The sequence below is a fragment of the Azolla caroliniana genome, unplaced genomic scaffold (assembly GCF_043228905.1).
Source record: "Azolla caroliniana isolate FFs.n. ecotype wild unplaced genomic scaffold, voAzoCaro1.0.p SCAF_11, whole genome shotgun sequence".
NCBI lineage: Eukaryota > Viridiplantae > Streptophyta > Polypodiopsida > Salviniales > Salviniaceae > Azolla > Azolla caroliniana.
Genome location: NW_028230446.1, coordinates 20,889,997 through 20,903,385, shown reverse-complemented (window position 1 = coordinate 20,903,385; position 13,389 = coordinate 20,889,997). Strand labels below are relative to the sequence as shown.

General features: G+C 35.7%; 1 protein-coding gene across 1 annotated transcript; it reads left to right on the top strand.

Moving 5' to 3' along the window:
* The first annotated feature begins 3,591 nt into the window (after nt 1–3,591).
* On the top strand, nt 3,592–8,977 carry LOC147858465 (uncharacterized). Its single transcript, XM_087327497.1, has 10 exons — nt 3,592–4,117; nt 5,425–5,499; nt 5,584–5,691; nt 6,299–6,459; nt 6,753–6,867; nt 7,175–7,329; nt 7,592–7,643; nt 7,720–7,788; nt 7,891–7,968; nt 8,551–8,977. Exons 1-10 carry the CDS (start codon nt 3,755–3,757, stop codon nt 8,779–8,781), a joined length of 1,407 nt encoding a protein of 468 aa, XP_087183623.1. The 5' UTR covers nt 3,592–3,754; the 3' UTR covers nt 8,782–8,977.
* Nucleotides 8,978–13,389: the final 4,412 nt, after the last annotated feature.

Below are 13,389 nucleotides of genomic sequence, written 5' to 3'. Positions count from 1 at the left end.
TCGAGGTTGATAGTTCTAGTGTGAATCTTGCCTTGTTCCCATACAATCTATAACCACATCATTGTAACGTTATTTCAATAAACAATCAAGTTTATGAACATCGCTTGCCTTTCTTGAAATATTAATCTAGGTGACGGATTACAAAAAGCATTATTCAAGTTCCAAACAATGTTTGTACATGCATTGGGATCCCTTTATATGAATAATAAAGAAAGACATAAATTAGCATCCATTGTGTTTTCAAAGATGTTTGGTGGGTTAGTTGTAACCTAAATTCTAAGTCACTAGTACTCAATGCCTACTTGATGCAAAGAAGTTATGGTTTCAGTCATTCTTACCGGCTTCTTCCCACATTCCCATCCTTGCACCATGTTGAGTACTAGCATGCATGGGAAACAACATCATCCATTTCCATTCACACACGACATCACATGTTGCTTATGCATAAAGTGTACGTAAAACAAGCACAAATCCAATGTGTGAAAGGATAAAATTTGTGGTTTTCTAGATAGTTCTCTTGGGGCTCGTACACATGAAAGTGATTGGCACTTTAAGAGAGTTTCTACTTTTAAAACATAACCAAAAAATATATTATCAACTTAAACATTAGACAATGAATAGAAAAGTTAGGACAATTGTATCATATCAACGTTAATGTTTACTAATCTCTTAAGGCAACGAGAATATTAGAATATATCCATCCAATCCTTTACATCAAGATCATAACTATCTATTTTTGTTACAATGTATTGAAAGTACCCAATCATGCCCATACAATATTGTTGTGCATGCAACTATTCACGATTCCACTTCCTATATATCAGAACTATCTGTTTTCGTTACAATGCATTGAAAGTACCCAATCATGCCCATACATTATTGTTGTGCATGCAACTATTCACAATTCCACTTCCTATATCATGAGTCATGACTCACGATCAGTGGCGTGGCAGTAATCAAGAACTTTCCAAAAAAGCATTGAACATATGACCAATGATCACTTGTTCTTTCATGTGAATAGAGCAAAGCATTTGATATGACCTTGTTGATCCTATGATTGACTATCATTATTATGTACAGTAAGCACACAAATTTTATATGCATTAATTAAAGTGTTGCATGCATTTAGATCATAATTTTGAATGGGTTTATGTTTCTTCTTCTTTGTTTACAAAGTGGGAGTGTGTTCATTTGACAAGCATGTGGTGGTCATGTTTCTCAAGTCAAGAGATGAGATTTTCATATCAAGGTGAGCGCCTTTAGGAGTGTACATTTATTTCAGAGTTGGTATTGGAAAAAGTTTCTTTCATGATCCTTATGTGTGACACCCTCCATTACTAATCTAGATTAGCATTATACATCCACTAACTCATAAGCATGGCCAATCCATAACCCATGTGCACAATACATCCATGTTACGTTCATGGCATACCCATCACCATGTGTACCCTTCTCTATCAACCCGTTGTGCATTCTATTGATCATGATGTTCTAAAATTAATCAAGTACAAAATGAGTGGGGCACTTTGATAGGAAAAGAAAGAAACTGTGAGTTTTTAGAAAAAAAAACCATGTCATTGATATCCTCTCGACGAGTAAAGAGAACGAAGAAATATGTTGCCCCGAGCAACCTTTTTCAATTTAATTATTTGACGGGAAAAGAATTAAAACAAGAACTCTCTTTTGGCACCAAAAATACTCTTGTTATGGGTATTAATTAGAACGTAAAATACGTCTCATTGAATATTTTACCCTCTTGCCATTGAGAATTTTGGATAGCCTTGAACACGACAATACTTGCACGATTGACAACATGAACACACACAACCGAAATAGTCTCCTCTCCATTTGCATTGCAATCAAATTGTGCATTATTGTGAGCTAAATCTCTCTCTCTCTCTCTCTCTCTCTCTCTCTCATGCTAGAATGCACCCCTTTGCTCCGATGTCTCCACCACTTGAATCTCATATGACTTAACTCGCATTCTCTTCCATTTGAGAATGGCACGACACAATGAAACAATGGAACTCGTAGACTATGATGTTTTGTCTTTGGCACACCTGGGATTGCAATATCACTCTTGAATACAATGCTCCACTCCGAACCATAATCAAGTTTGCTTTCCTCACATTGTCAATGTAGAACACTCCCTACACACGTTCATCTCACAATTGTAATGTGCGCTCTAAATGGCAATGTTCATTAGGTAAATTGTTGAGTATCACTAATTGCTACTAAAATCCACATGTATTTGTGTGAAAACGTTCCACTTTTGGTTTCATAGGTCCTATATTGACCTCAATGGATGATTACTCCACACGAGATGCTTGGTGAGAATAAGCTTCATATTAGGGATGGTGTTCGTCTCAATTCCTATGGTTAGGTAGCCAGTTTTGGGGATCGATAGGATGAAATCTAAACCATATCTTGTTCAACCTTCTTTTCATCCCTAGGAACCAACCACCACATTTATGTCATTGTCATGTCATGATTCCACTTCCACAATATGGTCTTCATAAACCTAGGCTACATTTCCATGGACATTAGATTTTTTCAGTTTTGCTGCATTAAAATCCTTTGCAATCTACTGCTCTCTCATTGTGCTGGCATTAGCAATTTGTCGTAACCAGTTACTCCTCTCATCGACATCCTTGGTGCCTCCCTCAATTGGTTCCAGTCTAGTAGCTCAACAGACTCTTTGTAAGTGATCGATGATGCATGAGGTGGTTTCTCTCATCAAAGAGTTCAATTCATCGTGGAACTATGACATTCTCTGACAACTTAACCGACCAATCTAAACTCTAGAATTCCCAAAGTCATAAACCATAAAACGAAAGCCCTTCAAACACGCAATAAAATCTTAAGTCCTACACACAAACTTGAAAATCTTAAACCTTAATAACCCCAAACGCCAAACATTGAAACTCTACACTCGAACATGCTTAACACAAGATCTTTAACACCTAACCCTAACCCCTAACCCCTAACTCCTAAACCCTAGCCCAAATCCCAAAATTTGAACTTTGAACTATTAAACACTACACTTGAAGACCGTAAACACAAGATCTAAGCCTAACCGTAACCGTGCTTAAACCCAAAACCCCTAGCTCAAATCCGAAGCTTTTAACGTTGAACGATTAAACTCTACACTTGAACACCGCAAACACAAGGTCTAGCGCTAACCCTAACCCTAACCCTAACCCTAACCCTAACCGTCCTTAAACCCTAAACCCCCAGCCCAAACCCTAAAGCTTAAACATTAAACCCTCGTGTACGTGTGTGAGGGAGGGTGCTTTTAGCTTTTCTGTGTGTGATCGCGTGTGACTGGCTCTCTCTTTCTCTGTCTGTGTCTGTCTGTCTGTCTGTGGGAAATGGAAGGAGAGAAGAGAAAGGGAAAAAGAGTTTCAATTCTGGCCATGCATGCAGAGCAGGAGCAGCAGCAGCAGCAATTGCAATTGCAATGCAATCAATGGTGGACATGCGACCTACCTCCTCTCTTCTTCTTCCATAGCTATGACCCCTCCCACCCCTGCTCTCTCTCTCTCTCTCTCTCTCTCTCTCTCTCTCTCTCTCTCTCCTAATTAGCCTCTGATCAGAAAATCTTCAGATCCGTCTTCATCGCCATAGCCTCCGAGTCCGCCTTCCTTCTTTCAATACCTCCCTCTTCTATCTTTCTCATCTAACCTCCTTCTAGCCTGCTGCGCCAAACAGAAACAGCAACATCAACATCTTCATCTTCACCGGCTTCTTCATCATGGCTGCGATCACTCGGCCTTCACATCTCCTGGATTCGAGCATCATCAGGAAAGATGGAAGAAATGCAGCAGCTATATCCAGCAGAAACCTCAGGAGCAGCGTGCAGAGAGTTCTAGATGCTGGAAGAAGCACAAGAACCTGCCGTGTTAGTATAGATGCGATGCTACAGAAGTCGAAACGGTTGAAGAAGAAGAAGAAGGAGCTGGTCTATCCATGGCCTCAGAAGTGGGGACCTGGGGGGGTAGTGGAAGGATCTCCATTGCCTTATATGTCGAGGTTCAAGCCTCTTCCTTCTCCTCCCAAGCCATTCCCTTTACCTTTCGAGCTCCCTCTCATCGATATCCAGAAGAAGATTCAAGAGGTAAAAAACTATCCACCAATATTTCCCTCTCCCAATTCCCCTTACCTTACTCGGTTCTCCATTTGTTTGCTTGTTTCTTTCTGCTTCTGATAGACATGCACAAGAAGATTCAATAGCCCGAATCCATCTCCGTCTCTCTTTTTTCCTAACTTCCTCTCTATTTGTTTCTGTATATTCCGCTTTTTTTTTTTTTTTTTTGTTTCTCTCTTACCGACATGCAGAAGAAAACTCGAGTGGTAAAATCCTTCTTCCTCCCTCCATTTCGTTCTTTCTTTCTCTCTATTTGTTCCTGACTCCGGTGCATATCCATAAAAAATTCAAGATGTATTCCTTACTCTTTCTTTCTCTTTATGACTAGCATCCAGAAGAATTTTCAAGAGGTATTTCCCTATTTCTCTCCCTCTCCCTCTCTCTTTATATTTATCTGGATGGAAAGAGTATCGCTTTGATTGTGTAGAAACCTGACACTCTCTCTATCTTTCTCTATTTATATGTACGAAAATGTACCGCATCTATTCAGATGGAGCTTAGTGGGAGAAATATGGATATCTCTGATGTTACTGGGAATAAAGTTGGAATTTTTCTGTTTAATGGATTTTTTTTAGTATCGTTTGACTTTGTTCCATTAATGTGTGGCATACCAAAGTCTAAGATTTCCTTAGGTTTAACTGAACTTGCACTATTTTTTATGCAGCCAATCTTTCTCCAGTGATGGATATCCAACTAGTTCGTTCTTTATGTTTAATAGTGCGTACTATGGATGTCATGGAATTTTTTAAATATTTCAGGGTTTTGTTTGCGTAATGAATATCAGCATCTACAAGATCTTTCTGTGTACTGGAGCTTACAGTGTCCCTTTTTTAATTGCATGCAGTTATTTTCTTCACATGCTCGGTATCAAAATCTAGGATTTCTTTGTTTGCTTTTGTGCATTTGTTTTTCCACACATCATTTGTGTTTTCCAAATGACATTTTTGGATATAGCAAAGCCTATGAAGTCTTTTGAGGTGGTATTCATTAAAATCTGATAGTGCATTTTTTCATGTCTTTCTCGGTGTATTCTTCATGTGTATAATTGATTGTAAAATATGTCGGCATAAACTTGTGTATCGGATACGTTGTGTCAAAGTCTAGGAATGGGTCATTAATATTTATATAAATGACATATTATACTTTTTTGATATAAAAAATCTATGGCGATTATTGGACTCTTTGACATAGTTTAGAGCAATGCAGGTATGGAAATCTGATGATTCACCCAGGAACAGTTTATTAGACTCTTGCTTAAGAATATTGATTGTGTGCAGGTTCGAGAACTGGCAAATAGGACAGGAATGGACTTCTCCTTGCAATTAAGTGAACTACAAGAGAAATATGATGAGGTAGGTGGTGCGAAAACATTTGGATAATATAGACCAACTTACTTTTGTGCTATTGGATTCTCTTAATGAATGTTCATTGTTCAGGTTATCAAAGATCTTTACGGTCACCTATCACCTGTACAAAGGCTAAGTGTAGCAAGGCATCCTAATAGGCCAACATGTTTAGACCATGTGCTGAACATTACGGACAAGGTTTGGTAATATTGACAATAAAACTATCTTTGGAATTGCATATATAGTTAAGCCAGGCTGTTGGGAATTATGCAAAGTAGTATTCAAATGTTTAATTTACACTTACTGAAGGTAAGATTATACTAAGAAGCTTCACCATTACTGAATATAAGATTATTTCATGAAGTTTTACCAATAGCCGCAATGAATTTATTGTTTGTAACCATCTTTATGATCTATATGAAATTACATCAAGATAATACTATTTCTTCAAACGTAAGGTTGAGTAGCTTAGCTTGGTAAGAGTAAAAATCTAGCAGAGATCAGCAAATATGATTTGTTAAATAACTTATTAGAGTTGTTAAGCAGATATGCACACTCTCAATACGATTTACGATTATTATAGGTTAAAATAATTGATGACATTGAATTAGCGGAGCATAATTCATTTGGTTTTGATTTGGAGCAAGTTACTCCATATTAAATTGCCTTCATAATACAACAAGAAAAAGATGTTGCATTTTTCCTTTCAGAGATATTTTATTTCCTTAACATCATCATGTGTCAGCATTGCATTGACATTATTTCCTGTTACAGCATTTCCTATAAGACAACATTGTTCTTGCAGTGGCTAGAACTCCATGGAGATCGGGCAGGATATGATGATCCCGCACTCATTACAGGTATTGGCAAGATTGATGATATGACCTTCATGATTGTTGGCCATCAGAAGGGGCGGAATACAAAGGAAAACATTCACCGGAACTTTGCCATGCCAACACCCAATGGGTACTTATTATTTATCAAGGGTTTGCAAATGCATCTAAAGCACGAGTCCATGCAAATGATATTTTAAGATAAATATTTTCACCACTTTAATGGATGGATAGAACTGATGTAGTTGGTGATATTATTTTTGCAAAATATTTTAATATAGATAGTAAAAGAATTAATTTGGATTGCAAATATCCGTTATTACTGTATAGGAAAATTTGAGTCAATTGATGGATAGAAAAGAACAAATCTCACTTTATTTCATTACATTTCTAGCTAATGCTGACATGATATTAAAATATCTCTAGGTATCGCAAGGCCTTGAGAATGATGTACAATGCAGAACGGCATGGTTTCCCAATTCTTACATTTGTAGATACACCTGGAGCTTATGCTGGAATTCAAGCCGAAGAACGTGGACAGGTATGAATATATACTTAATTCAGGAAGTAAATACAACAGATGTGTCAAAACAGGCAAAGAAGGAAACATCAGATGCTATCAATATATGGAACATTTAACATGAAACTTGAGTTGATGAGAAAAAGACTTGAAAATTAAACTATCCCCATGTTATCAAAGGAAGTATTTAATATATATATAGGATTTTATGAAAAAAAAGAGTTGCACAATGGTACACTTCACAGGCTAAAAAATGTAACATTTCATATGGGTATGGTTTGATGATCATTACATATTGGATAGTTAATTACTTCCCTTACCTTTCCAGGGTGAGGCAATAGCTAGAAATCTTCGGGAGATGTTTGGTCTTAAAGTTCCCATTATCACAACTGTCATTGGTGAGGGTGGTTCTGGCGGTGCGCTCGCGATAGGCTGTTGCAATAAAATGCTTATGCTCGAAAACTCCGTATATTACGTAGCTAGGTTTGTAAGCTAACGATTGTATCTTTTAGCTTAGAAATTAGAATAGATAAAGAGGTTTAGCTTGGATAGTGAACTCATTTTATGTAGCTAGTTATTGACGCAATTATTAATCTTTTATAATTATCTATGCTTTTTCTTAGATAGAGATTGTATTATTTTGCTAGGTTTTAAACTAATTGTTTTCGCTTAGGATTGATAAGATGTTGTCTGCTTAGGAAAGAACTAATGTCTCACAGTTAGTTTCGTGTTGAATGTTTTTCAGCCCTGAAGCTTGTGCAGCTATTTTATGGAAAAATGCTGCTTGTGCTCCACAAGTAATATTCTGAACTTATACACGTTTTTAAGTTAGTTATAATTCTGCTAAGTGCACATGTTTTGTTTTGTTTTCAGGCAACAGAGGCATTGAAAATAACAGCTCATGAGCTCGTGAAGTTAAATGTAGTGGATGAAGTTATTCCTGTGAGGATCCGTTTGACATCTTTTAAGCTTTGGTTGATGGTCATAGACCAGTAATAAATAATGTCTTGACTTTGTTTTCCTTCCTTCCTTCTGGTGCTCTAGGAACCAGTTGGTGGTGCACATACCGATCCTTTCACAACATCGAAGTCTATGAAGGAAGCTATAATGAGTCACATGAGAGTAAGTACATTTAGTATATCACTGTTTCAATTTGGCGTTGATTGGGGAATCATATTTGACAAATGGAGTCAAGCAAGGTCTTGACATATAGATTATGGTGAAAGGGTTCAAACTACTAGGCCAACAAGTCCCCTTTATTAATGTTACGTTTACATCAAAACAGCCAAACTTGTTAAAGAAGGTTTTTGCTGTTTTACCAGAAGATTTTGAAACTTACCAAATAAAAACTCTACTATTACCCCAATGTGTTAGCTAATATTTGAAACATAGCTATTCTTTGTAAATACCCAATTAAATTTACTACTATCCAGGACTGTCTAGCAAGGGCTTGAAAACAGTGGTATTGTGTTAAATCAAATTTACTCTAACATAGGTATATTCATGTAACTAGGGATATTCTTGTAAATATCCAACGTGGTTGGGCTACAGATTTTTTTACCACATATAAGTATATTATGGTATCTTCAAATAATGTAGGGGTATTCTGCTACATACCCTACAGTTGGGGTCATTTGGGTGTTTTTCCTATACCTTTATTTTTAAAGGGGTCTAATATAGTGTATGAATGAAATGAATGCGTAGGAGCTTTTAAAGATGGACCCGGATACATTATTGGAACATCGTGCTGCAAAATTCCGTAAAATCGGTGCTTTCCAAGAAGGGGTAAACCTCAACCCACGTCTGAAACGCAACATGAAACCTCGGGATGCACCCCTCGAGAGTGATGATAAACACCTATCACTACCTTCATATGTGTATCGAAATTTGGAGCTGAGCATGAGTGCATCTTCCATTTCTGCAAAATCAGAGTAGTAACTCCCCTTCTAATAGAAGTCTATATTGTTACAAAAGGGCCATTCTGAATCAATGGAACTTAGTTGTTGGGCAAGGAAAAAGTTAGTCCAGTTCTGCTGCAACCATTTCACTAATAATACCCATAGTCCTTGTATTTTCTAAATTTCTTACAACAATTTTATTGGTTAAATAAACGTGAATGTTTTTACTTGTATTTTTTTAGATTTTTTCAATTCTATTGATTAAATAAAGGGTAAACTCTTTGAAATGCCAATTGGAGCATTTATATTGTTGAAAAGTACATGTTACCTATTATATGTTAATCCCATTGAACAACAGCATTTCGATGTTATAAAACAGGAAATCATGTATATGTTTTATATCCATTTCCCTATTGAAGCCTGCATCAAACTGTGAACCAGCGTTAGATGAGAATTTCAACATATAAGTAGCGTTTTCCAGGCATGAGGAAATGTGAGATAATTGCTGTTAGCAGAATTCCAACATAAAGTATTGTTCAATCCATGGGCTTGGTATAAACCTTTGTTTGTAACTAACGACACAACTGTCTGTTGGCTAATCGTATGGGTTGACTACTAACTGCAGAGAATTGATAATGGGAGTGGGGATGCAATAACTACTTTGCAATTGAGAGGATGGGACAATTTGAAACTGTACACATTTGAAGATCATAACTCTTGCATACAATATTCTCTTTGCAAAATTTGATGAAGATTTACATTCTAGGCCAACATGTTACCAAACTTCTTGTTTGTATGCCAGCCATTTTAGCATGTGTTTTATATTATGTTTCTGGTGGTCAGCATTGATGTAATTACATATAATTACACAAAGTCGATAAAGCATACACAAACTACATAGTGTAGCATAGAATGCAATTGTTATTTGTGAAATGCTTCAAAAGTTTGGGTTACTAAAAACTTTGGGGGCTTTTTCCAGCCACATTTTGAGTTTGTCATTTAGGTCATGACCACTCCACTCCCTTTATCAATTCATTGCTTAGTCGTCTTATCGATCTTAGATGGCATAGAGGTTATTGTGAGGTTATATTTATGATTGATACTCGGTGTGCAATTATCCTTTCTTCTTCCCTTGCAATAAATCTATCAAATTAGGTTATTCTGAGGTTATATTTTTTATTGCCCCATCTTGCAATAAATTTGTCCTTTCGACATCACCACATATTGGAATCCATTATCACAAAGTAAGCATGAAAATGTCTGTTTTTCCATGGTCATAGTACTTTATAGCAATTGAAATTTATGGAAATGCATTAGTTTATACAATTGTTTTGGCAAACTCCATGGTCATAGAGTTTTCATCAAATCGCCGCCCAAACTACCTACCAAGGAGAAGCGAAATCCATGTGGTGGTATTGGAATCTTTAGGTAAGTTGGGCATGAGTGGGAGGATTGAACAAATGAATGGAGAGAGGACCTTTTTGTCAAAAAAATGACTTTTGTAGGAGTAATAGACGATAGAGAGATGTGATTGTATTGTTAAGATTCAAGAACATAACTTTTGTTTTTCAATTTCAACCATGAACTAGAAGAAATCATTGTGGTTTTGTTAACTTGTCTATGGGAAATGGGAACTTATCATTATGTCTTCAAGGTTAACAACCATGACTAATTGATCAACAACCATGAAAAATAATGTTAATAATAGAGAAGAAGGAAAATAGGTAGGAGATGGTTACTTTTTTTGAGATTGCTAATTGATTTGCTCTATTAAGTTTGGATGATTGTGTGTGGGATATTGGATTTTGGAAGAATACTATCGGTTATCTCGAACTACAAGAATGAGACTAACATCAAAATGTTAACATTGAAGGCTTGACGCCACAAAATTCACCACCACATTGACACATTTACATATGTAAAATTTAAAAATTTTAATCAATGAGCTCGCAAATCTTTAATCAAAAGTTTGTTAGATCATATTGGTGATGACCTTGAGATGCATAAAGTATCATATATGAATATGCTTTCACATTGCGATTGACCATGTAATGTTTCGCAAATGTATTAAAAATAGCTCAATGATTTAATGTGTTGTTTGGACATAAATAATAGATATTTTGCATACTTTAAAAGTGCTACTACAAATATACTACTAAAAGTTGTGAACATAGATTGACACATGCGTGATATTCGTGATATTCTCCACGCGCAATATTCTCAATATTCGAGAATACAAAATGGCCCCAAGAATATTAAAAAACCATTCGTTTTGTAAAATAAATATAAAAAATTATTTATTTATTTAAATAAATATATTTCACAAAAAAAAAACAATTATTCATTAATAGATTATAGTGTCAAGATAAAAATATCTATAAATTTTGAGGAAATAAAAAATGAGAAATTAATGAGCCTTTATTTTATTTTATTTATTTTATTTATTAAAAATAAAACGACTATACATTTATTATAAAATTTTAGTAGTGTCTAGTCCCCAAAGTTCCTCTTTTATTATCCCTATTTATTGTTAAGTTCCTTTTTTTTCATCTTAGGATTTTTTTTTTTTAAAGTTTGGGGGGGGGGGGGGGGGGTTAACGAATACTTGACTACCCATTCGTATTCGTATTCGTTTGCATTCGAATGGGAAACCCCACGAATGCGAATATGTCAATCTATGGTTGTGAATCGTGTTAATTTCATGGAGTCGTATCTCAATCCCATGTTGGATTATGCTATAGAGGGAGAGAACTACATTTTTGTTCAAATATTGTTTTTGGGAACATCATTGTTGTACAAAAAGGTTGTAGTTATAAACTTGTGAGCACCTAATCCTCACGATCATTTATGTTTAGCCTCTATACCAACTCATTACTTTTGTTGTTGTGACCGTAGCGTCGTGACAAGGACTGCAAGCGAACTAGCACAACTATTGAGATGATATGGGAAGAGTAAGAAAAGAAATAAAGCAATGATGCAAGTGAAACTAAGGTGAGTAGGATTAGAGGTGAACAAGAGTAAAGGAGAATGAGAGAATGAGATGAAAGAAGATCAGAAGAGTGAGTGATAAAAAAAGAAAAACTTAAGAAATTTTCATTAGAAAGACCTTGTGCAAATACACACAAAGATTTGTACATTTAGGGGACCCATGTAGTTATTGATAGCCTCGACCTATCGCTTAAAAAGGGCGTACAAGTTTTGGTGCCAACATGCAAAAAAAGACAATACACTCACATATCTTTGTCTAGTTGTCACCAATATCTTTCCCCTAATTGTCAGATTAAGAAGATTATATTTTTTATAACATTGATAGAGATAACCATTAGCATAATCATGCCATTTGATTATGACATTTGTGGTAATTGTGATATTTTATTTCTAAGATCACAAATTCGAAACTTTGAACAACCTTTTGAAAATATGGCATTGACATTATTGGCTTCAATGTTGCGGAAGTAATGAGACACAAAAACATCATAAAACACAACTACTTTACAATACATGTGAACCCATCTTAAGAGTATGAATGCACACTTGTTGGGCCCAATCTAGTTTGGACTACCTTTAACCTAGTTATTGTGATTTGCCATACAAAAGTTGAGGTAATGCATTATGCACGTAATGGCTTGTATTTGATGATTGGTTTCCATTTAATAAGCCAATCACAAGAGAGAGGCCTATTGTGCATTGGTTTATAAAAAGTATTACTTACCACATAGGCTAGCACGACATCGCGTTTTTCATATGAATTGGTTTTTAATACATGGGACTACATATGTCCATAAAGATCGAACTATATAGAGATGCAAGATGTCATGGGAGCCTGATTAATTTTGTGGTGAATCAACAGGATAACATATATCCACCTATTGTAATTTGACTTTAGTAATTAAATACATTATTATCTATAGAAAGAGGGAGATGGGGTGAGACATATTTTTACCACCATTCTCACAAAGCTATGAGACCAAAGCGAAACACTTTCCCACATTGTGTATGGTGTGTGTGATTCTGGATAGACATTCAAGGGTTTAGCAATGATGCTCAAGTTAGAGTTCAAGATTCAACAAAGATAGAAATGTGTCTAGATATTGGTCAACGTTTGAATTGCTATTGAAGGTGGATCATTGTAGTAGAGTTTGATACCCAAACTCACAAACTTGTTTGGGGCATAACATTCATAACTGATTAATTTTCCAACTTGGTGCAACAATAACAACATTTCACATTGAAGAGAATATGAGCTCAACTCAATGGAAGTAATGGAGCGATGGTTCACTATGGAATGAACGAGTGCAATTATCCATTCGGAGAAGAGCATGGGTTTGTGCTTTCATACAACATGTGTATCATAATGTGTGAACCATGAGGGTCTCCGAATTTATTGCAAGTTGTGATACATTTGCGTTGTGAAAAATCTCATTGAAAGAGAAATATGTTATTAACCATGCAACATATGGGAAAGGTACACAACCCATAGTGAGGATCAAGCTTGGGTTCCCTCAATTTTATGATTTTGATGCTACATTGTAAGCCAAAAAATAGAAAACAAAGGAGAAGAAAATGAAATGACTTATCTAAAGAGGCAACCATGGCCTAAGAGATTTGAAACCATGTTTAGCATATAGCTTGTTTCAAGAAATAA

Bases quoted from the DNA above. Each gene is read 5' to 3' on its own strand.
- LOC147858465 (XM_087327497.1), top strand. From the start codon at position 3,755: ATGGCTGCGATCACTCGGCCTTCACATCTCCTGGATTCGAGCATCATC. The intron at 5,692-6,298 runs GTTTGGTAATAT...TTGTTCTTGCAG, and splicing joins TGCTGAACATTACGGACAAG to TGGCTAGAACTCCATGGAGA. The intron at 7,969-8,550 runs GTAAGTACATTT...ATGAATGCGTAG, and splicing joins CTATAATGAGTCACATGAGA to GAGCTTTTAAAGATGGACCC.